General features: G+C 35.8%; 1 protein-coding gene and 1 long non-coding RNA gene across 3 annotated transcripts; both read right to left on the reverse strand.

The window, feature by feature from the left end:
* Positions 1-835: 835 nt before the first annotated feature.
* LOC133863515 (probable CoA ligase CCL8) lies at positions 836-11,337 on the reverse strand. 2 transcript variants are annotated; one of them, XM_062299484.1, is made up of 17 exons: positions 11,152-11,337; positions 9,310-9,479; positions 8,825-9,028; positions 6,514-6,703; positions 6,314-6,402; positions 5,801-5,872; positions 5,593-5,643; positions 5,316-5,423; positions 4,692-4,790; positions 4,364-4,456; positions 4,165-4,242; positions 3,972-4,076; positions 2,847-2,937; positions 2,091-2,164; positions 1,730-1,909; positions 1,276-1,329; positions 836-1,150 (listed from the first exon to the last, which is right to left on the reverse strand). In XM_062299484.1, the coding sequence occupies exons 2-17, from the start codon at positions 9,457-9,459 to the stop codon at positions 1,106-1,108; spliced, it is 1,683 nt and encodes a 560-aa protein (XP_062155468.1). In that variant the 5' UTR covers positions 9,460-9,479; positions 11,152-11,337; the 3' UTR covers positions 836-1,105. The 2 variants fall into 2 exon arrangements, with proteins under 2 accessions (XP_062155468.1, XP_062155467.1); XM_062299483.1 differs by lacking the exon at positions 11,152-11,337 and adding an exon at positions 9,986-10,427.
* A 7,120-nt stretch (positions 11,338-18,457) lies between these two features.
* Positions 18,458-20,379, reverse strand: LOC133863518 (uncharacterized). Its single transcript, XR_009899400.1, has 4 exons — positions 20,301-20,379; positions 20,158-20,223; positions 19,848-19,903; positions 18,458-18,695 (listed from the first exon to the last, which is right to left on the reverse strand). It is a non-coding gene; the product is annotated as an uncharacterized LOC133863518 (long non-coding RNA).
* Positions 20,380-21,145: the final 766 nt, after the last annotated feature.

The raw sequence follows: 21,145 nt of genomic DNA on the forward strand, positions 1-21,145 counted from the left end.
TCCCCAAAAGCACGAATGACTCTTATGCGCATACGGTTGAAATGTATTGACACTCAATGCTTAGATGCTCACATATGCCTGCAATTCCTCAAAAGTACGGAAGAGCTTGCGTATGGGAATGTTTGAGCCTTACACTATATTTATATGTATTGTTTTCGAACATATATTATCATGGTTTACTTTATCAGCTAAGAAACATATTTATAAACTTACTCTTTACTGATAGCCGTTATTGTAAACATATTAATGATAAAAATGGTTGGCTTAGTGCGAAAACCAATGAGTACTATACTACTGAGACCTTAGTATTTATACTTAAGGTGGTGAACTCATACTTTCACCTGTACGAATGTAGTTAACCCCACAACGGTACAAATGTTGATGCTTTGGCTGCAAGTTTAGCGGATGTAGAAGGCGACCTCGTAGCACAGTATTTAGGTACTGCGACTGAGGCATATAACTGGAGCCGTAGTGATGCACACTCGGATGTCCCCTTTTGATAGACTTTTGTAGTTGGCTTATATCCTAAGTGACACTAGTATTTTGTAAAACCGGTCTTATGGGTATGTAATTAGATTAATATGTATGGAAGCCTTAAACAGATAGACGTGTAAATGACTCTTATTGTTGATTAACAGTTATGTTTATATAGATGAATTTTCGCTTTGATATGTGTTTCGTTGTACATTGATTGTCGTATTCCACTGTTAAATGTAACTCTGATTATCAGGTACATGTTATGAGACGTGTACCATATGTTGGCTGAGCGACAAGTAATCGTGCCACTGTGATGATCCGTTTATATATTTTTCTTTTAAAAAAAAGAAGGTCGTCATACTAGGAACTTATCAGCTTTGATATAAAGTACACATTTCTAGTTCTTTGTATACTTGTTACATATTGTATCATCTGTTCACATTACTGTACATCAAATTAATTGGAATCACCTTGCATAAACACTTTTAAGAGTGCTGCTATAGTCACTACATATTTTTTACAAACTGACATGGCGATGTAGCAGTTGCTAAAAAAAAATCAGTATTTTTAAGTTGCTGATGTAGCTGATTGTTACATGCTTCGCTTTCAATCTGCAATAAATATGCATTCACTGTTCAACGGCCAGCACTTTCTTCAGCTCTTTCTTGTTCACCTAGAATTAGACATCAAGAAAGTGAAACAAAAGAACTGCTACATACCCCTAAGGAGTTTTGAAGGTAAGGAATAGAGATGAAACAATATTTTTTCTCACAAAACAATACAGTGAAAGCAATTCACCTTTCCCATAGCATTGCGGGGCAGCGAGTCCCACAGGAACAATCGAGTTGGTAGCTGGAGAGACAGTAATATATTAGTAAACGGAAAGTATTGTTACTTAAGATTTAGTAAATAAATTACAAAAGCACATAAACTACTTCTGCAGAAGACATGCCGTAAGCTGGCATACCACATGCCTAGCCAATCAAATCACCCAAGGGTTTCTTGTTAAAGCAGTTTTCCTCTCCAAGTTTGAAAACAGTGCCAAACACGGCCTCAAAGTCTAGAACCGCATATCAAACTCAACACAAAGGATCCATCAGCAGAAACTTATTTATTATCAATTATGGAAGTGTAAAGGGCATGCTTCAGTATATACATATTAATGGAGAGAAGGCATTCCTTTAACAAATTGGAGCTTTGCTCTATATTTCCATACTAAGGAAACAAGTGAATGATGGTCATGCTACAATACCTTGTATGGTGCAAGTTTGTCTTTAGCCCAAGTGCAGAGCTCTTCCAAGCTCAGAGCAGGCTTTAAATCTTCCTCCTGTTTCCTCTTTGTGTATGCATCAGGCACAATAAGTGCACAAACAGCTTCTCCGTAATCTTTGTCTTGTAAGCCCAACACACAACATTCTGCAACAGCTGGATGCTGTACAAGAGAAGTTCTGATTGTGATTGTCAGTTTATTTTTTGAAACAATTTTCATGTTTTACCACTTTCATATGTTCTGATTAAGAGTGAATTGTAGAAGAAAAAGAATTAAATTGTGCTGCAAGAAAGGGGACATCAATAACTATACGATGGGATCAGAGAGGATGAGAAGTACTTGCCTCCAAAATAACTGATTCAATTTCTAATGCAGATAATTTGTATCCACCAACCTTCATAATATCGGCACTTGTACCTGATAAATACACAAAACTATCGTAGCATATACACATGTAACAGCTGATTTATGGAAAACTTTAATATGGTTAAACTTGATACTATATTGTAATTAGCATAAGATAATTGTGAACTTTGGCCCATTTATAATATGAAACTGCAATTAACCCCGTAACATATAAAAGACAATAAGTTTTACAACTAGAATTCGCATGATAGTCTTATTCAACAGAGAATGAAACTAGTTAATATTTTCCCCCAATCATAACAAAAATGGGTGGAAATGGCTTGCACATATTTTATGCCGAGTTAAATGGGTAAACAAATGTGTTCCTTACCAATAATACCAGGTTTATGAACATATACTACACATGGCATATTGCATTGGGACCAAAACAACATTCAAGCATCATTGGATCTTTGGGCATCATCTACTCCTCTACTTCTCTAATTACTTAGAAAGGCAAAAAAAAAAAAAAAACCCGTTAGGCCTGTGGGTGTCATCCCAAATTGCTATGGTAGGAGTTCAATATAGCTCTATTAATAAACTACCTCTACTCCCCTTCCTCTAAATACTACAGGAAAAAAAAAAAATCATTGAATCTCAAATTAAAAAGTTTGTCTCGTGCATAATCTCTTAGATAAAAATTAAACGAAAAACATAAATTAAAATACAATGCACAGAGTCTAAATTTCCTTACGTCCCAAAATGATGTAATATCCATCTTCATCCACTTTACCAGCATCTCCAGTCTTGAAGAAGCCACCGTCAATAAATGATTCATTTGTTACCTATAAAAAAAAAAATCATTACGAAAGAGATCTTGCATGAGTATTCCATCTTCCGCATCTATTCCACTGTCATACCAATTCCTGGTTGCTAATGCATATGTCATCCTTTAATCTTGTAGGAGTGCACCTCACAGATATTCATAGACTAAAACTCTAAGGTGGCATGACACCTAAGCCATATGTCACCTAGCCAATAAAACTTGCATATTACTTTTGAGTGCTTATCACAAAATGATTCATACCCAAATCTAAAGCATTAACCGGACTTACGAACATTGTAGCAAATACGGTATATGATGTCTCAGTGATCAGATCATGGCTTCCATAGAAAAAAAAAAAAAAAAAAAAAAAAAAAAAAAAAAAACCGAACCATGTAGATTTATAAAGGTATAATATGCATTTCTCTACGTAAGTGGTAAGAAATAATCTGGGAAAAGTACACAACATAACACTCCATTTGAGGCAATTGAATATAACCTAGTTTATTTTTGTAAGAGACCAACACAATAACACATACAGAAGAAGCTGTGAGAATGATGAGAGCAAGACTTCATTTGGAGACTAGATGACGCAAAGTCCTTTAGAACATAGAATTTGTTTCCCCACAAAAATATAAATAGGGAGTGGTTAAAAAGCCCAGTCAAATTTTAAAATCCAAAACAGATTTAGCTATGATAATAATGAAAGTTGTCCCCACCAATACAGATCTAGTTTGAATAGTCCCCAAGGAGTAGCTCAATCGGCTGAAGAACACGCCTCATGAAACGGAGGTTACTAGTTCGAATCCCCCTCCACTCTTGTGTGGACATGTCAAAAAAAAAAAAAGTTTGAATAACTCTTCCCCCTCTAGGAATAGAGTGGAGGGGTGAGGTCAATGGTTCAATCCATTGGCTGCAAAACTTACCAATCGCAAATAAAAACCAATTTGTCCCTGTAATCATAAATGGACTTTGAAAAAAATCATCATCAGCTACTGAACAATTACAAGTAAATAAAGTGATGGGCTGAAGATATTAAATTATATTAGAAAGTACCTCAGGAAGTTTCCAATACTCCTTAAACAATGAAGGGCTTTTAACGCAAAGCTCACCCACCCCATCAGTACCATCTTCATTCTCATTTTCTGCCAGAATCTTGACCTATCACAAACACAGATATGTTGCTGACAAGAGTCCAAGAGAAAAAAGTATCAATGAACATCAATTTTTTCCTATTAACTTGACTAACCTGAACACCAGGGAATGGCTTCCCAACAGTGCCGGCCTTCCGCATACCTTTTAAAGGATTTGCTATTGCCATGACAAACTAAAGACATCAGACCACAACTTGTAAGAATTATACTTTCTGATTAAACACAGAGTATATGATCCGTTATAAAGTTAAACAATAAGAGTGAAAAATAGGAGCTGAAGTAGAATTCACTTACTTCAGTCATGCCATATCTTTCCAAAAGGCGATGTCCAGTGATGCTTTCCCATTGTTGCATGACAGGTTGAGGGAGTGCTGAGGAGCCACACATCTGTGGAAGGGGGGAAAAACAAAAGAAAAGAGAGGAAAAAAGAAGTGAGTTCATCAGTTGGCTTTGTCTATGGGAACAACCAGAAGAAAATGTAGAGGACAATCCACAAAATAAAAAGGCAGAAAAAATTGAACATTTTAAGTGTAGAAGGTCAATCATCAAACAAAATATTCATGGTTACCATTTGAACTGAATCTTAAAAGTTGCATCTCAGAAAATGACATTTTCTACCTACCATCAGTCGCAACTGTCTTGCTGCAGATGCAGAAGCAGCTTGTAACTCTGGATCCATTGCTACATACCCTTGTATCAAACGAGTATACATAGTTGGAACCTATATAAATCATTTTACCAAATCAACACACAACTGTGACAATTTCACTAACGCACGCATAAACACTTAATATTAAAACTAAATACATAATAAGAAAAACTTTGTGCATTAGAATCTAATTAAGATTCAATCTATCTTAAAGTTCACTCCATGAAAAGACATATAACTGAATAGTAGGCCTACTCTTTGCTCCGTATAGGATAGATATAACTAACAAAATCCGCATAATGCAAGGCATAGCCCACTACAGCTAATGTGCTACAAAAAGATAAACTTGCAACTTCGAGAGGTACATAAAAAGGTCCAACAAGGTAACGTAGTAAGTAATTGAAGGGTATAAAAAAAAATAAAAAATAAAAAATAAAATAAAATTTAAAACTAAAAAAAAGCCACCAAGCAGCAGTAACTAATATTTAATATACAATGCCCCTATTCAGGCAAGGTTAGAGTACACAGGACTGTACATGTACTGTAAAAAGTGGTCAGTATTTACATGTACATGCTTGAGATAAAGACCAGACTTACTCCTGTAAATACAGTTATAGCATCATTAGCCTTAGTGCCATCTACTGGATATGACTCACGCCATCTCTGCCAGATTCCCCTCACACTAAATTTTGGCATAAACTCAACCTTCAATAACAGAATCAGACATGTTACAAGGAAAAGTTGAGTAGCAAAAGTGAACTTCAATACTTCAACTAGATGGAAAGAGGAAACAGTGGCTTGGAGGGAAGGAAAAAGGAATAAGGAAAAGGCATCAATCATGGATCTAACAAAAACATAAAGTAAAATAAATTACCGTTGAACCCGCATAGAGAGGGGCTAGCAAAGCATTAAAAAGCCCATGAACATGTATATATAAGCTAAGGATTGCTGCAACACTGAATTTAAAATCAAGCTTTATACAGCAGCACCAAAGAAGCCAAACAAAGGCATATCTTCAAGCTGTAATCATACGAAGAACTATGAAAGTTTCACAATATAAATATATATAAAGTATGATGGATATGATGTAATGGTAGGCAATGCAAAACTTGATCAGCCGATGCATATTCCCAAGCTTCTGTCAATGTTTGTACCTGAAACCCAAAGTTGCAGCGAATATCAATGCAAAAATAAAACAGAAATTAAGATAGCACAGGTAAAAAAGAAAATATTGCATAGTTACAAGTAATAGCTTCATTAAGGTGATTTTAGCACTACTTCTTACTCTGGAATTTGAAAGCATGCAACATCCAGATGCAAAATGTTCAGATAAAACACTCTGAAGAACAGTTATAGACAATTATAGATTTCTAGAACCTTCAACTACCATAAAAGATTTCTAGTTTGATATCAAATAATGTTTAGGAACAACTACTGAGATCGTAAACATATGAAGTGTATATAGACAAGTATGGTCAGATATGTATATATTACACCTGACAACCATGAGGTTTTTCAAAGAGGATATGTAGTTTATCATGGACCAATGGGTTTAAAAGCTTAATTAAAACTCATGAGGTACATGGTGTGCATACCTGTGCAGTGATGCTTTTGTGCGTGTGAACAACTCCTTTAGGTTTACCTGTTGTTCCACTCGTGTATATAATTAACGCCGGATCCTCGCCTGCACCATTGGAAGTGACAAAGCACTGGATGAGAAAAAATGATATCCTTAACTTTGTTCCCTGCTATTACTGTGATCTCTAATTTCTCAAAAGGTATATCACCATCTTACTCGAGTTCTCAATATTCCCCTGAAAAATTCCATATTCATCTATTTCTCCATGTTGTGGATGATCATTTACATCTTTCTGCGAAGAAATACTGGGAACAGGTGGAATAAGAGAAAATCGAGCAGCACATTTTGAAGCAACCTCTTGCAGAAACTCATGATGATCAAAGGTACTTAGCACCATGGAGACTTCCTATAAAAGATAAGCATAAGTGTTCAATAAAAACAAGTCCATAATAAAACAAAAAATAAAAATAAGAGAAACGAACATCACAAAACAAAGATGATGGAAACTGGAATGAATTAAACTTTCTTCCGGCACATACAGTGCCACCAAATTTACAGCAATCATACTACCACTTATATAGGGAAAACCCACAAAAGCAGCTCTTGTTAATACTAAGGTTATCAATGAGCTGAGTCGGGCTATGTTTTTGCTTTGTTGAGCTCGGCTTGATGAAAAATATCGAGGCCAGAGCTCAGCTCAAGCTTGTTCTCAGATATAGGCTTGAGCTGTGCTAGATGCACACTCATTGACTCTTAGAAGACCAAGCCTATGCAGTGAGCTCAAGCTTGACTCTTTTCTCTTGACAAACATGACAAGCCGAGCCGTTGACCTAGCTGCGCGAGCAGTTTACACCCCTAGTTGCTGCTAGAGACATTTAGAGATCAAAAAGAAAGCGATGGAGATGGAGATAAAAACCACTGCCAAAAGGCTGATCCCGGGCTAGACAGCTACGCCAAAAAATAAAATAAAATATAATAACTTTCTTAGCTGAAACTTTGTCAAAACTGAATAAATTATCTGAATTAAAATCCTTAAGCACAATTTTATACCATAAAAAGCTCTAGCCAAAACTAAATCCTAACCCTTGAGAAGTAAATTAAAAAAAAAGATAAGAAAAAAGGCTTCCAGTTTCCAACATAGCAGTAATAAAAGGACTCAAATACATATAAAAGCCCCTAAAATGCCATACCAACAACGCAGATACAGGGGTATGAACAGTATCACTACAGTGACGTGAACAAACCATGACCTCTTTTTCTTTTTTCTTTTTAATTTTCAGTTCCTACACCTATTCTTCTATATTGCGATAACCAGGTTGTTGTGCACATTGCTTCTAATCCAAAGTTCCATGAGAGAACAAAGCACATTGAAATTGATTGTCATTTCATTCGGGATAAAATATTGAGCTGAGATATTTCTACACCTTTTGTGAAATTTGGGGATCAACTTGCTGATGTGTTTACAAGTCTTTTTGCTGTGGTCAATTAGAATTTATTTGTTTCAAGCTGGGCTTATATCATATATATGTTCCAGCTTGAAGAGTGTTAGAATGGACATATGAATGTGTATGGAATAATATGTAATTTCCTCAGAGAATTAGTAGTAATATGTAATTTCCTAAGAGTATGACGACTGGTATGTAAACCTTCTAGAAGAAGGCTAGGTGTCCTACCGAGGTGTCCTTTTATAGCTATCGTAGTACCTAGAATATTCCTGTATAGGCTTCTATTTAAATGAATAAAGGAGGAGGAAGGGGCTACCTTGAATCAATAGCTCCATTTAATTTTCATAGATTTTCTATTTCAGTTTCATCCATTTTATTTCATAACTAAATTCCAATCTTTAGAGAGAGAGAGAGAGAGAGAGAGAGAGAGAGAGAGAGAGAGAGTCATGAACAATCAGATACCGTTATGTGAACAGTAGCCCCAGCCTTTTTTTTTTTTCTTTTCTGTTTTTAGTTTTCTGCTTCTGCATCAACAACTATTTCACCTATAAACCAATTCTTCAAAAAGTAAAAGCAAAGTAAAATTCATAAAAAAGTTCTGAAGTCAAACAGAAGATCATGCTATTGTTTCAAAGATGACCAACACCATCTGTGGCCAAGACTGATAAAATGCAAGGATTCAGAGTTGGCACCAAAGAATATTCTAGGTTTATAAACTGACAAGAAAATAAAGTTTGGATTTCAATAATTGCCATTTACAAATTCAAACACAAAAATTAGGGAAGGACCAATAGGGGCACTTCTACATTTTTTTTTTTTAATGATGAGTAACCCCTTTAAGGCAAGGACCCTTTGAAACCCATCTCTGTTGGGTAAACCCTAGATACACGATCCCGCTGGTAAAAACTATGTATCAAGTAATTGAGGAGATTCAAACAGCCGACCTTCTGGTATTTCACCAAACAAGCGACCATTTGAGCTAACCCTTGTACGCAAGGCAGGGGCACTTCTAAGGATAAAAAGATAAAAAATGAATATTCACATTATAAATTAAAAAAAAAAAAAAGCATTCCTTTACGCACCGAATCATTCATCACATGCATGAGCTCAACCTCTGGATAGCTGAGTGCAAGCGGAACTGCAACTCCTCCACTCAGCCAGGTCCCTAATATTCCAGCAACAAACTCAGCTGAAGGTTTGGCCACAATTCCTATTCGAGCTCCACCAAGATGACCATGTCCTCCCACGCCATCAACAGAGATAGAATGATTTTCATGTTTGGAAGTCTGAACAAACCAATAATGATAAATCAGTATTAAATATCAAATGAAAGCGGTAAATGATTTAATATTAATTTCTTTAAGGGGTAGCTAAAAGAAAATTGCTACAAAATCAATGAACCAAACCAGGAATTCTTATACTTCAATTACTAACAAGTGATCAGCATAACAGAATACCTGCATTTCTTACAGAACTTCCATTGTGCTTCCAACTCAATATGAAAGTCACATACCCAGAATGTGGTATTTTATCTCAAAGTTATAAAAGTACATTAACTATTACTCACAGTTTTTAAGTCACTGCTGGTTAAAATATTAGATATCTTCAATGCAGATGAAATGAGTTGTGTGTAACTGTAACTTTGCTGATCAGCTCTAATAGCCACACTATGAAGAGCTGCAGACCCCTGTGTTGCAACTGCTTTGACCACCTCCATAAATGTACCAGAATGTGATGCTGTAGAATAGAACAAAGTGCATTGTTAACATACTTCATGAGATATTTAACATTCATCTGTTACAACATTTGGTTCTTCAAAAAATCGTCCCTTGCAACCCAAAACCCCAGCACAAGAAAGGGGCTTGTAATTTCTTTAAGAGACTCTCCACATAGTTTCAAGGACATTTGGACCACCTAAGAGTAAAGGCAAATCACTAATCTTTCCCATTCTCAATTTATTTTCTTTGAACAACAGCATCACAAATAAACACATGCATGTTTACATTCATACTTATTCTCTCCTTGGTTTCCAAGAAAATGCGTTAGAGAAATGAAAAGAAAACAGCTAAACCAAAGAAAGACCTGCAATCATCCCAGGCCAGTTAGTCAGTCATTTCATCGAGCACAACACGTAACACCCAAAACTTTCATTCCATTCTATTTTTCCTCTAGAGTTATATTTTTCTAAAGTTTTCTCAGCAACAACCAACCAGAGAATTCCAACCCAAGAGAGCAAAACTCACACGAGTAAGGCCGAGCTGAGCAGACACAAAACCGAGTGCTCGTCCGCCTGCTTAGAGAGAGAGCGACAGAAAGTGAAGAAGCTGAAGACAAAGTGAAAGGAGGCCTAAAGAAGTGGTAGCTGAAGGACTTAAATGATGAGAGTGTCATTGAGATAGGTGGGAATGTGAGACTAATAATTTCCGCCCAAATTTTAGGTTTGTGCGATTTTATTGTGGGTGGGTCAGCGCATGTGATCGTTGGTTGCATTAAAAATCAGCCACAGTTGTCATCACTCTTCATTCTTCAGTCCTGAACAGAGTTTTGCTGCAGAACGGAAGCGAACATGGATGAACGTTGCTTTGCTTATGGTTTTAATTGTATTTGTAAGTGGGGGATTAGGGTCTGAAAAAAGTGGGCTAATTTTGTTCTTCTTTGCATTTATGTCACTTATTACTAAATTTAATTATCTTTTGGTCCAATTTTAATTACACTTTATCTAATTTTTATTTGTAAACCTATGTTTTTGAAAAGTTTTATTTTCTTCTCTAACTTAGGTCCCCCCCCCCCCCCCCCCCCCACTTTTTTTTTAAAAAAAAATGCATAAAGGATAAATGAAAAAAACTAAAATATATTTTTTAATTATTTAAATGCTGGACAAAGAACAGTCAAACGTTTCCGGTCTATCATTTTTCTGAAAAGAGTAATATTATATATTATATTTTTATAGCTAGCCTTTAGGTAAACCTAATTTGTATTCAATTTTTGTCCTTTTTTTAATATCTTACATAGTTAAACTTGTTTAATTATAAGAGTCAACCTAAATCACAAATAAATAAAAAATAAATTTTTTATGAAATTTCTGTAAGTCTCAAATTTGAAATCTAATAAGACATTTCCTTTTAGAAAAGAGAAGAGAAGAGAAGAGAAGAGAAGAGAAGAATTATTATTAAAATTCTGCAATCAGAGATCGAGAATGAAACTGGTAGACGCAGTGGCCTTTGGGAGCTGTTTGGGAGCTTCTAAGAAATTTCACCCGCGTGGATTTTAGTGGGTAAAATAGGCGCCAACAACCTTTATTTCATTCGCATTCTATGTATGTAGAAAACACAAAACAAAAACTTCATTTTCATTAATTGCGTCAACTTTCCACAGCAAGAAAAGGATCTTAGAGCGCGTTGCCACGCACCTTGCCGTCTCCCGTGCTAGAATTGGAGACCACCAATGGGAGTCTTGCCGTCAAAGAAGAAGGTGTTGATGGCTAAGACCTGCCGGATCAATCTCAGGCGGCAGTCACCTCTCAATATTTGTTCTCCTGTTAATCACATCCGTCGGGATAAGAAATTTCTTTGTTATTCAACCAGTAGGTTCTCCTTCTCTCTGGTAAACGAGAGGCAATTCTACCTTGATATTTAGTTGCAATACCGCCTATGTATTCTGTAGTCAATGAGTTTAAAAATAAAAACAAAAATTAAAAAAAATAAATAAATAAAAGGCCAAGTTGCCCATCTCTAAAAGCCTTTTTTGTTGGCCCAATTATTTTGGTTATTGTTGATCCAAATCCATTTTTTTGTTTGGCCTTTGTAGTATTGTTTAAAGCTCAGGTCTGGCATTCGTAGTACTGTTTAAAATTCAGGCTTATTTCAACGCCAAGTTAACTCACATTTCAACCCATAGTTGGCTCATCTCTTTTTGGCATTTATGATATTGTTTAAAACTCATGCCTATTTTAGCTTATAGTTGGTTTATTGAAATTTAATACGCATCTCCAATTACCGTCGCCGACTGTTTCCAGTCATTGTCGTCAACCATCGTTGATCATTGTTATCTCCAACAAAAGAAAAAAAAAATTATTATTTCAAGCTTAAGTTTCTTGATTCTGCCGCCTAAAGTTTGAGGGGAATGTTAATGTATTATTTGTTTAGTCTCATAATTCTCATATATTATATATTGATTATGACTCTTACAATTCCCGTACATTTCATATTAATTATGTAATAGTTGTATTTCAGTCCTCATTCAATTACAAATATGTCATTTTATTGTGAAGTTTCAATGATGTAAATAAGAGAAAAATATAGTCATTTGGGCTTTATCCTATGGACGTAGTTCATAGACCAAAATATGTAAATCCTTATGTCAATTTTCTTAATTCCGCTTTTTCCTTTAATTTATTTTACAATTATATTTTCTTTCATATCAAATAGGTCCTTCCGTTCACCTTCTGTTAAATTTCTAATGATGTTGTTATAGAATTGCATAATAATCTAAAGAAAAACACATCTAAGTATGAAAAAAAGACACATAATAAAGGTGGTTCGGCCTATGACCTACGTCTACACGTTAAGCCTTTTCTTGGCTACATATTTCTTTTTTATATTTGATTGTATATAAGACTCTATTTATAGAGAAAGAGTCTGAATGTTATACATATCTTCTACTTATACATTAACAATAATAAATTTAATTTACATAAGGTGACATGTCACTTTTAATAAAAATAAGTAAATATAGAGATAAAAATAAAATAAAAATAAATAGAGGTATAGGTGCCCGTTCGAACCACCGTACCAAAAAAGAGTGGTTGCAGGAGCAACTCCCATTAGTGGGGAATGGCCGCGCAAGCCACCCCCTGCAATGAGGGTGGCCTGAGCTACTTCCCCTAGCAAATGCGTGCAGCCAGAAGCCATCCTTACCTCTAAAGGTGTCTAAATTGTGTACATGAAGAGCTTGTTTATAGTTGAATAAGCCCATTTTTTTTTTCTTGAAAAAGATAGTAATCTTTATTGAATAACCTTCAATCACCTAGGGGCAAAAGCTCCATTGATACAATACCACAATCCATAGATACAATTTAGAGTTTCTTCAACCCAAACTTTATCTATGACACACAAAATAGCCTCTTGGGCTATGGTATGAGCTGCCTTATTCACATCCTACTTGCCATGTTCTATTCTCCAAGATCGCGGCTAACGCAACCCCATTTTGATTCCTTCCATAATATGTCCAATGTTGCTCTAATTATGACATGTTGCATTAAGCGACTTGACAATTTGTAGGGCATCTCCATCCAAAATTATATCATCAAAGCCCATCTATTTACTTAATTAAACAGCTTGTAAAGTTGTTAAAGCTTCAGCCACCACATGTTCAACTAAGAAATTTCTAGTGGTACTTTGTGCAACCAAAACAATCCCTTCATAATCCCGAACAATGATACCGATACCAATTCCAATCCACTCATGCTTCGTATCCACAACTACATCCCAATTAACTTTATACGTACCTATGGACGGTGGCCCTTCTAAACTCATCAAGATAAATACTTGATTCCCTGATAAATTGTTGAGGATGAGTAATCTCACCTCTATGAACCACCCCATTTCTCCATAACCAAATAATCTGTGCCACAACAGCCATAAGCTCAAGTTGCCAGGAATGGGTTAATATCTTGGGTAGATTATATAGAGTTGGACAGTGACATGATTCTCTTATTACAACATATATTATACATATATTGCATCCATGACCATTTTGTGAAATGAGGAATTATAACTGTACATTACTGCATTTGAATTATATCTTAAATATCTAAGTTCACCATATGATAACATGTACATCATGCGTATTTTCTACCTATGAAATATGTGTTGTTTTATAGTTACTTTTGAGGATGACGGATCCCATGAGGAGGATGGTTTGTTAGGAGGACATAGTCAAGAACATTTTTAAGGAGCTAGACCCTGTGTTGGTTAAAGGGAATGTAGGATGACAATGATGACACTCGTCACGACATGATGGAGATCCTACAATTGATTTTCCTTCTTAAAACTAGGCCTTGAATCTTTATGTTTATTTATGATTTTTAGACTTGGTTTGTAATATTTAAGTTATGTTGGAGATTGGTCTTTTGATAGTGATATTTGGAGACTTATCTATATTATGATATTTTAGTCTTGCTCTAGTTGTTCATATTGTGGTTGTGGGTTTTAATTGTTATCTTTGTATTTTAAGTGAGAGTCTTCCACTGTATATTCTCTTTGGAGACGATGAGATCCCTATGGTCTATTCTTTATAGGATGAGACTGGGAGGTGAACTATGAAGTTAACTACCAATAAATTAATTTCATTACAATGTTACAATTGGTAGAAAATCTTATATTTTTGCTGCTTAGTATTCTCTTTTGAGGAGTAGAGATACATTGGTCTTATTTTTTTTGGAGGAATTAGACGAGGAGGCGTAATGAGAAGTTAATTTCTCGGGGCATTACAATTTCCTCTTGGAGGGGTCTTCCTTTTCTTTGACAATCAAGCATACTCATCCTCAATCCTTGTGAGAAAAGCAGCCTATTTTTGTTTTGTTTGTTTGTTTGTTTGTTTGTTTTTTTTTTTTTTTTTTTTTTTTTTTTTTGTAGTGCACTGGCTCTAAGCAACTCCACTTCTTTCTTCTTTCCCATCTCGGTGCTCGAGCTTTTGTTCCGAGTTAGTCTATCGCTTGAAGCACATGATCCACATCCCAATGGGAAGTCTCATATTGTTAATAAATACCTCTATGCCTCCTCTAGGCCCTCATCTGCTCATAGCGCGAAGCCAAACTTCTGCAATACAACGGTACATTAGCTTACTCTAAGGCACTCATAAAACTTATTTCCTAAAACGATTCCTAGTCATAGACTGTAAACTTAAATTGAACCACGACTCTGAGACTTAGATCTAACACTCACTTAAACTTATTCCTATGCTCTCGTGAGACACCTTCTTGTTAGTTTATGATTGGCTGCATTTTATTGACAAAATCATTATTATGTATTGTTGCTGCTTTCACAGGGATGCCGTATATTTCAGAGTCTTTAGATATTTAGAGTTTATTTCTCTGATATGGAAAAAGCCTTATTATGATTGTTGCAGTGTCACAAGCTTCAAGAATGCTATTTTAGAAATTTTAGGAAAATTTTATGCAGATTCCAACTCAGAAAAGTCGGATCCTTTGTTTCCGTCTAGACAGGCAAGAAAGCGTCCGGACGCTAGTCAATCAACAACATTCGTCCGGAAGACGTGGCAATACCGTCCGGACTCCCATCAGTGTCTAGAAGCTTTGAATAGTTCAAGGTTGCATCCATCCTGATGTCATGGCAACACGTCAGGACGCTATTTAGAGTTCAAGAAGAATCCAGCATTCAACTGCATCTGTCCGGACGACGTGGCAATACCGTTCGAACACTAGTAAGAGTTCGAGGAGAATTAGGTTTTCCTTTGCAGACAAGGATATGGGAAGACAACTGCATCCATCTGGACGACAAGTCTACACCGTCCAGACACCATCCTTGATAAGGCAAATCGTGGAGAAGAATTGCAACCGTTCGGACGTTAGGGCAACACTGTTCGAATGCTAGAGCAACACCATCCGAACGCGGCCTTTTTCAAGAAAAATTTTCAGCGCTATATGGAAAGCCGGTTGCATAGTTATCCGTCCGGACAGCTTCAGCTTGCGTCTGGACGCCACCTAGAAATATCAGAGACAAACTCGATTTAGGTCCTCTTGCCCATATATAGAGGCCTCTTGGCATGTAATTTGCATGAATTTAGTATTGAATTCTTCTGTACTTAGAGAGGGTGTTTAGCAAGATATTGTGAAGATCTACTAGCTCTGTAAGGGTTGCTGTTGTGCTCATCATTGAAGTCTATCTTAGGGAGGAGCCCTAAGGTAAAGGAATCCATAGAAGACCCATTCAAGTAAGAGACTTGGTTGGGAGGCGCTCATGTTAGGTTACGTGTCAGAGGGTTAGATACGATCGTTGCATATGGATATGTGAGTCTTACTGTCTATGTAGTACCTTTGTCTTCTGATAGTGGATTTCTTGGGTTTGGCTGCCCCGGAGTGGTTTTTCTCTTCATTGAGTTTCCACTTCTTTAACAAAATATTTGAATCATTTAAATTCCGCATTTAAAATATTTTGTTACACATTGTGCACGCACACATGGTAAATTAGAAGTCATCTATTTTTCAATTGGTATCAGGGCAAGTACACTTGTGTTCGGATTAATTTCCTGAGTGTGATCCTTATTTTCTATTGACTTCTTTTATCATGAATTCTTCTATGTTGTCTGAAGAGAATTATGATAATGAGCTTCTTGAGAAATTTCTTAAATTGAGTAAAAATTTTAATAAAGAGCTCAAAAAGGTTAAGTAAGAAAAAAAATCTTTAATCATTAAATTATCTGAATCACATGCTTTGATTGACTCTTTGAAATCTGAGAATACTATGCTATTCGACATTATTGATACTCTTGATAATAAATTAAAAAAAACTGAAGATCTCTTGAAAAAAATTTCTAGTGATAATTTAAAGAGCATGCTTTGTATTCATTCAGATATTTCTAACAAGCCTGACTTTATTGTTGATGATTTGAGTGCTTCTACTTCACATGCTTTAAATTCTGAATTAGATTCTATTATTATTAAGCCTGTGATAGTAGATACTGCTTGTTTGGATAATTCTGAAAATTCTTGCTTAAAAAATTGTGTGAAGTACAGGTACACAAGCTCATGCTAAGTTTGTCCCTACTTGTCATAATTGTGGAAAGGTTGGTCATATTAGACCAAATTGTTTTCTGTTAAAAATCCACAGATCTTGGATTAAGCAGGATGCTCCGAGGAAAAGGAAAGTTGAAGAACCGTCCTCATCCAAATATGTCCTTCCACATAGGAGACATATAAAAGGTAAGGACAGTGTTATTTGTAAAAATGCTAACCTAAAATCTGCAAAGACTGTTAAGAAGCACTCAAACAAAAAAAGCCTACCCACATGTCATCACTACAGCATCACCGGTCACATCCAACCCAAATGTCCACAACTCCAAGCTCAGAAGTTGAAGGTTTAGAGAGAGCTACCAACAAGAGCTACATCAGGCTCCACGGTATCAGCAGAAGTTTGTTCTTGCCAATCAGAGTGGCAAACCAAAGATGAACAAATCAAGGCACTACAAGAGAAAGCCACAGAAGCCCAATAGCTACCATGACTATAAAGGGTTGCTGAGCCTGATGCAAAGTATGCTAAGGAGAATAGCCAACATGGACATGACCCACAAACCATCTCCACGGGTCAAGCAGGTATGGGTCAAGAATGATGAGACCATTCACCCCTTTAGGGGGAGTGGACTCACCTAGTAAAGGTGAAGTCTCACCATGCCTAGGATTTTGGTTCCTAAATCCTAGTGCATGTCAGGTATGTTTGCATTGCATAGCTTATCATGTCATATATTGTTCATGCCTTGCATTCTGTTTGAGGAACCATTTATTCTATCCCCCATATTTTTTCTTGTTGTCTTGGAAAACTTCTGCAGGTACTATTTGGGGATAACAAAAAAAGCACATTAGGCTGCTGCTTTTCTGTCTTGGTATTTCCAAACCTCTCTCCCTGAGGTCAGGTTTGCTCTTATCATACATGCTAGGAGGTGTTTGTGCATTTATTTTCATCTAGCATATTTTTGTTGTTTTTTTTTTTCAACTTATATATATATAAATTGGGGGAGAAGATGCAGAATTTTTTATTTTATTTTATTTTATTTTTCTTTTGATAGCTTTTCAGATATTGCTTGTGTTTTTGCCTAATAACTCAGTTCATTGTGTATAGATTGAATATGTTTATATTTAATTGAGAGTTAATGCTTGATATCTGCTAAGTTTTTCTATGCATCTTAATGCAAGAAAGTTGCTTTTCTTATGCGATGAAAAATTGTGCACTATTGATGAGTGCCAAATATTGTATATTTGGACCCCTTTATTTACATTAGTTAGACCTTTAGCCGTGCTATTTTCTGATATTTTTGTTAGTTTTTGTGTTTTTGTGTTTTATAGGTCAATAAGAGAGGAATGTCATAATTTCATGTGGAAATGCTTGGAAATTCGGAAGTCCTGAAAAATCGATCGATCGAACTTAAAAGTCGATAGATTGATCGAAATTTTGCCCAAAGTCGATCGATCGAAAAAAAGTAGATCGATCGAAATTTCCCAGAACTTACTTTTGCATAAGCGCGCCAGAACACCCAATCAGGAGCTTCTCCATGACAAAAAGCGGTTCTCCCTCTGATTTTCGCAGCAGAACACGCTGGTTTCGTGACCTTGGTTGTCTCTAACAAGAGAGGAACCCTAGAGGACGTTAAAGGAGTCATTTTATATGAGTTTCTAACCCTAATTTCCTTCTATAAAGCCATAGCTGTGACGACCCCTTTTTTTTTTTTTTTGAAAACATACAATGAATCATCACAGTGGCATGACTACGTGTCACCAAGCCAACTCATAGTACACATTCCTTAACATGTACCTGATATATCAGAGTTACATAATATATGCAGTGGAATACAAAATCTAACTGCGGAAGTCAACATTATAATCGTAAACTGTTCATTACACAAAAGAACCTATTAATGTCTATCTGTTTAAAGCTTAAGCATAAGTTATGCATACAAAAGAATGGCTACATCTACGTGTTACAAGTCACACTAGCCATATACAAAATACATAAAGGGGAGTTAAGCATAAATTATGCATACAAAAGAATGGCTACATCTACGTGTTATAAGTCACACTAGCCATATACAGAATACACAAAAGGGACTATCCGAGTCCGACACTCCTACGACTCAAGCGACGTGCTTAGTCGTAGTACTCCACATAGTGTGCAACGGAGTCCTCCTCCGCATCATCAATACCTGCATCCAAAGAAGCTCCATCTATACGGTTGTGGTAGTAGCCACATCCGTATAGGTGAAAGTGTGAGTTCACCACCTCAATAAGAAGTGCCGAGGCCTCAGTTGTATAAAACTCACTAAGTATACACTATACACAAACATAATTACATACAGGGTTCAACATCGTCATTCACAAATCATTAAGTTCACATAACAACACATTATCGGGTACAAGTCACGTTGTTCTTCACACACTTATATATTATCACGGTTTCTACTAATAATATTCCACGCATACCATAAAAATATTTCACACATCTCACAAGTGCTAGGACTTCAATGCTAGGCTTACCGTCAACACTGCCCGTAAAGCTACGATGCGTAAGGCACACATCTCACGTGAGCTAGCACTTCAATGCTAGGCTTACCACTTAACTCACTAATGCTAGCACTTCAACGCTAGACTTACCATCAACACCGCCCGTAAAGCTACGACTCGCAGGGCACACATCTCACGTGAACTAGCACTTCAATGCTAGGCTTACCACATATCTCACTAGTGCTAGCACTTCAATGCTAGGCTTACCACACATCTCAGCCAAGAGCTACTACCCTCTGGCCTACCACTCATCTCAGCCAAGAGCTATGGCCTACCATTGTGCCAGATACTACATCACTGGACTTACCATCTATCAACTACCGGGTTCTCATAATACCAAAGCATCCACACTATATACATATCATCACATGTGTATTCCCAAACATCTTTCTTTCAACACATACCACCTTCATTTTTATCAACAATTCCATAACCATCAATACATTCCAATTTCAACAACATCCATTTATCATCACAATTCTCAATCCAAATATATCATAACTCATTCACATATATTTTTTTACAAACAATTCTATAACCATCAATACATTTCAATTTCAACAACATCAATTTATTATCACAATTCTTAATCCAAATATATCACAACCCATTCACATATAGTTTTACTAACACTTCCATAACTATAAATACATTACAATTTCAACATCCATTCATCATCATAATTCTCAATCCAAATATATCACAACTCATTCACATATATTTTCACCAACAAATTCCATAACAATAAATACAACCAAATATTGTCAAAATGTAAATCTAAATTCCTAGGGTTCCTCAGTGAGTAGAATACTCACCTTAGGCCGTTCGCACACTAATTCCAATGACTCTAAGTTCAGCTCGTAAAGCGCCACTAAAACACAATATAATACACTAATTTAGCTTCATTTTTTTTTTTATTAATTGCACTAAGTAGCACTTTGAATTACTCAAAGGCTATGTCATCAATTACCCAATAGATTCTAGGGTTTCAAAACACATACCCATAATTTAAAAATGTTAATCTAACTACAATGATATTAACCCATGGGTATTCACTTAGGGTTAATCACATAAAAATACTATTTAAATAATTATACCCAAAAGTTAGGGTTAGAGAAATCTTACCCAAAATTCACCAAACCAAAATCCAAGGTTTGGGTAGCCTCAAGCAACCTCCTAGTAACCCAATACCTAAAGAACAATAGGATTAAACTCACATTTTATGAGATTTTACCCAAAAATCTAAAAATATGAATTTAGCAATTTACCTCAAAACAATCGGTCAAAACGTAGATCCACACGTATAGATCACGTTTCCAAGGTTAGATTTGAGATTTGAGACCTAGATCTTCATGGATTTGAGAAAACCTTGAACTTTCTCCTCCTCTTCTCTTTTTTTTTTTTTTTTTTTTTTTTTTTTTTTTTTTTTTCACTTACTGAGAAGGGCCGAGCGCCCTTCTAATTTTTTGCTCTTTTCTTTAAGTGAGGCGCCTGGCGCCTCACTTTCATTTTATTTTCTTTTTCTTTTGAGGAAGGTCGAATGGCCCTCCTTTTCTTCACGTGGGGCGCAGGTGCGCCCCACCTAAATCCAGAATGAAGGGCTGTACGACCCTTCATTCCTTTTTTTTATATTTTTATTTTTATATTTTTTAATTTTCTTATTATATTCTATTTCTATTTTCTTTATATTTATTTTCTTTTAATAACATTAAATTAACTTCTATCAATTATTTACCTAAATTTTATATTTTAATTACTACAAAATATCTCGAACGTTACAATAGCCATGCCTCCTTGTTTGTAACGCCCCGCTTTTACAAAAAGCGTAAGTGAAAATTTTCGAATTTTCACAAGACATTACTAACTTATCAGATGTAATTATTGGCAACAGAATAAATGTAATATCGATTGGGAATAGAATGACACCTCAGAGCTACTACTGAAATACCTCAAAATATATAATAAGTCAGTCAGCATAACTATACAAACAGTAATACCAGTCATGCCTCACAGGGCTAGGTAATCATACAAGCCAAATATCTACATATACTGGAGAAATTATAAGTACTGTCTTAAGTTAGGCTAATGAACTACAACAGGGTAGTCCCAAAAT

The sequence above is a fragment of the Alnus glutinosa genome, chromosome 3 (assembly GCF_958979055.1).
Source record: "Alnus glutinosa chromosome 3, dhAlnGlut1.1, whole genome shotgun sequence".
Lineage (NCBI taxonomy): Eukaryota > Viridiplantae > Streptophyta > Magnoliopsida > Fagales > Betulaceae > Alnus > Alnus glutinosa.

What these genes read in the sequence shown, in the direction of transcription:
- LOC133863515 (XM_062299483.1), bottom strand. Translation starts at nt 10,232, where the DNA reads ATGCAACCAACGATCACATGCGCTGACCCACCCACAATAAAATCGCAC. An exon ending in CAAGACAGTTGCGACTGATG is followed by an intron (nt 4,457 to 4,691) that starts GTAGGTAGAAAA and finishes CCCCTTCCACAG; the next exon opens with ATGTGTGGCTCCTCAGCACT. An exon ending in TTGAATCAGTTATTTTGGAG is followed by an intron (nt 1,910 to 2,090) that starts GCAAGTACTTCT and finishes TCTCTTGTACAG; the next exon opens with CATCCAGCTGTTGCAGAATG.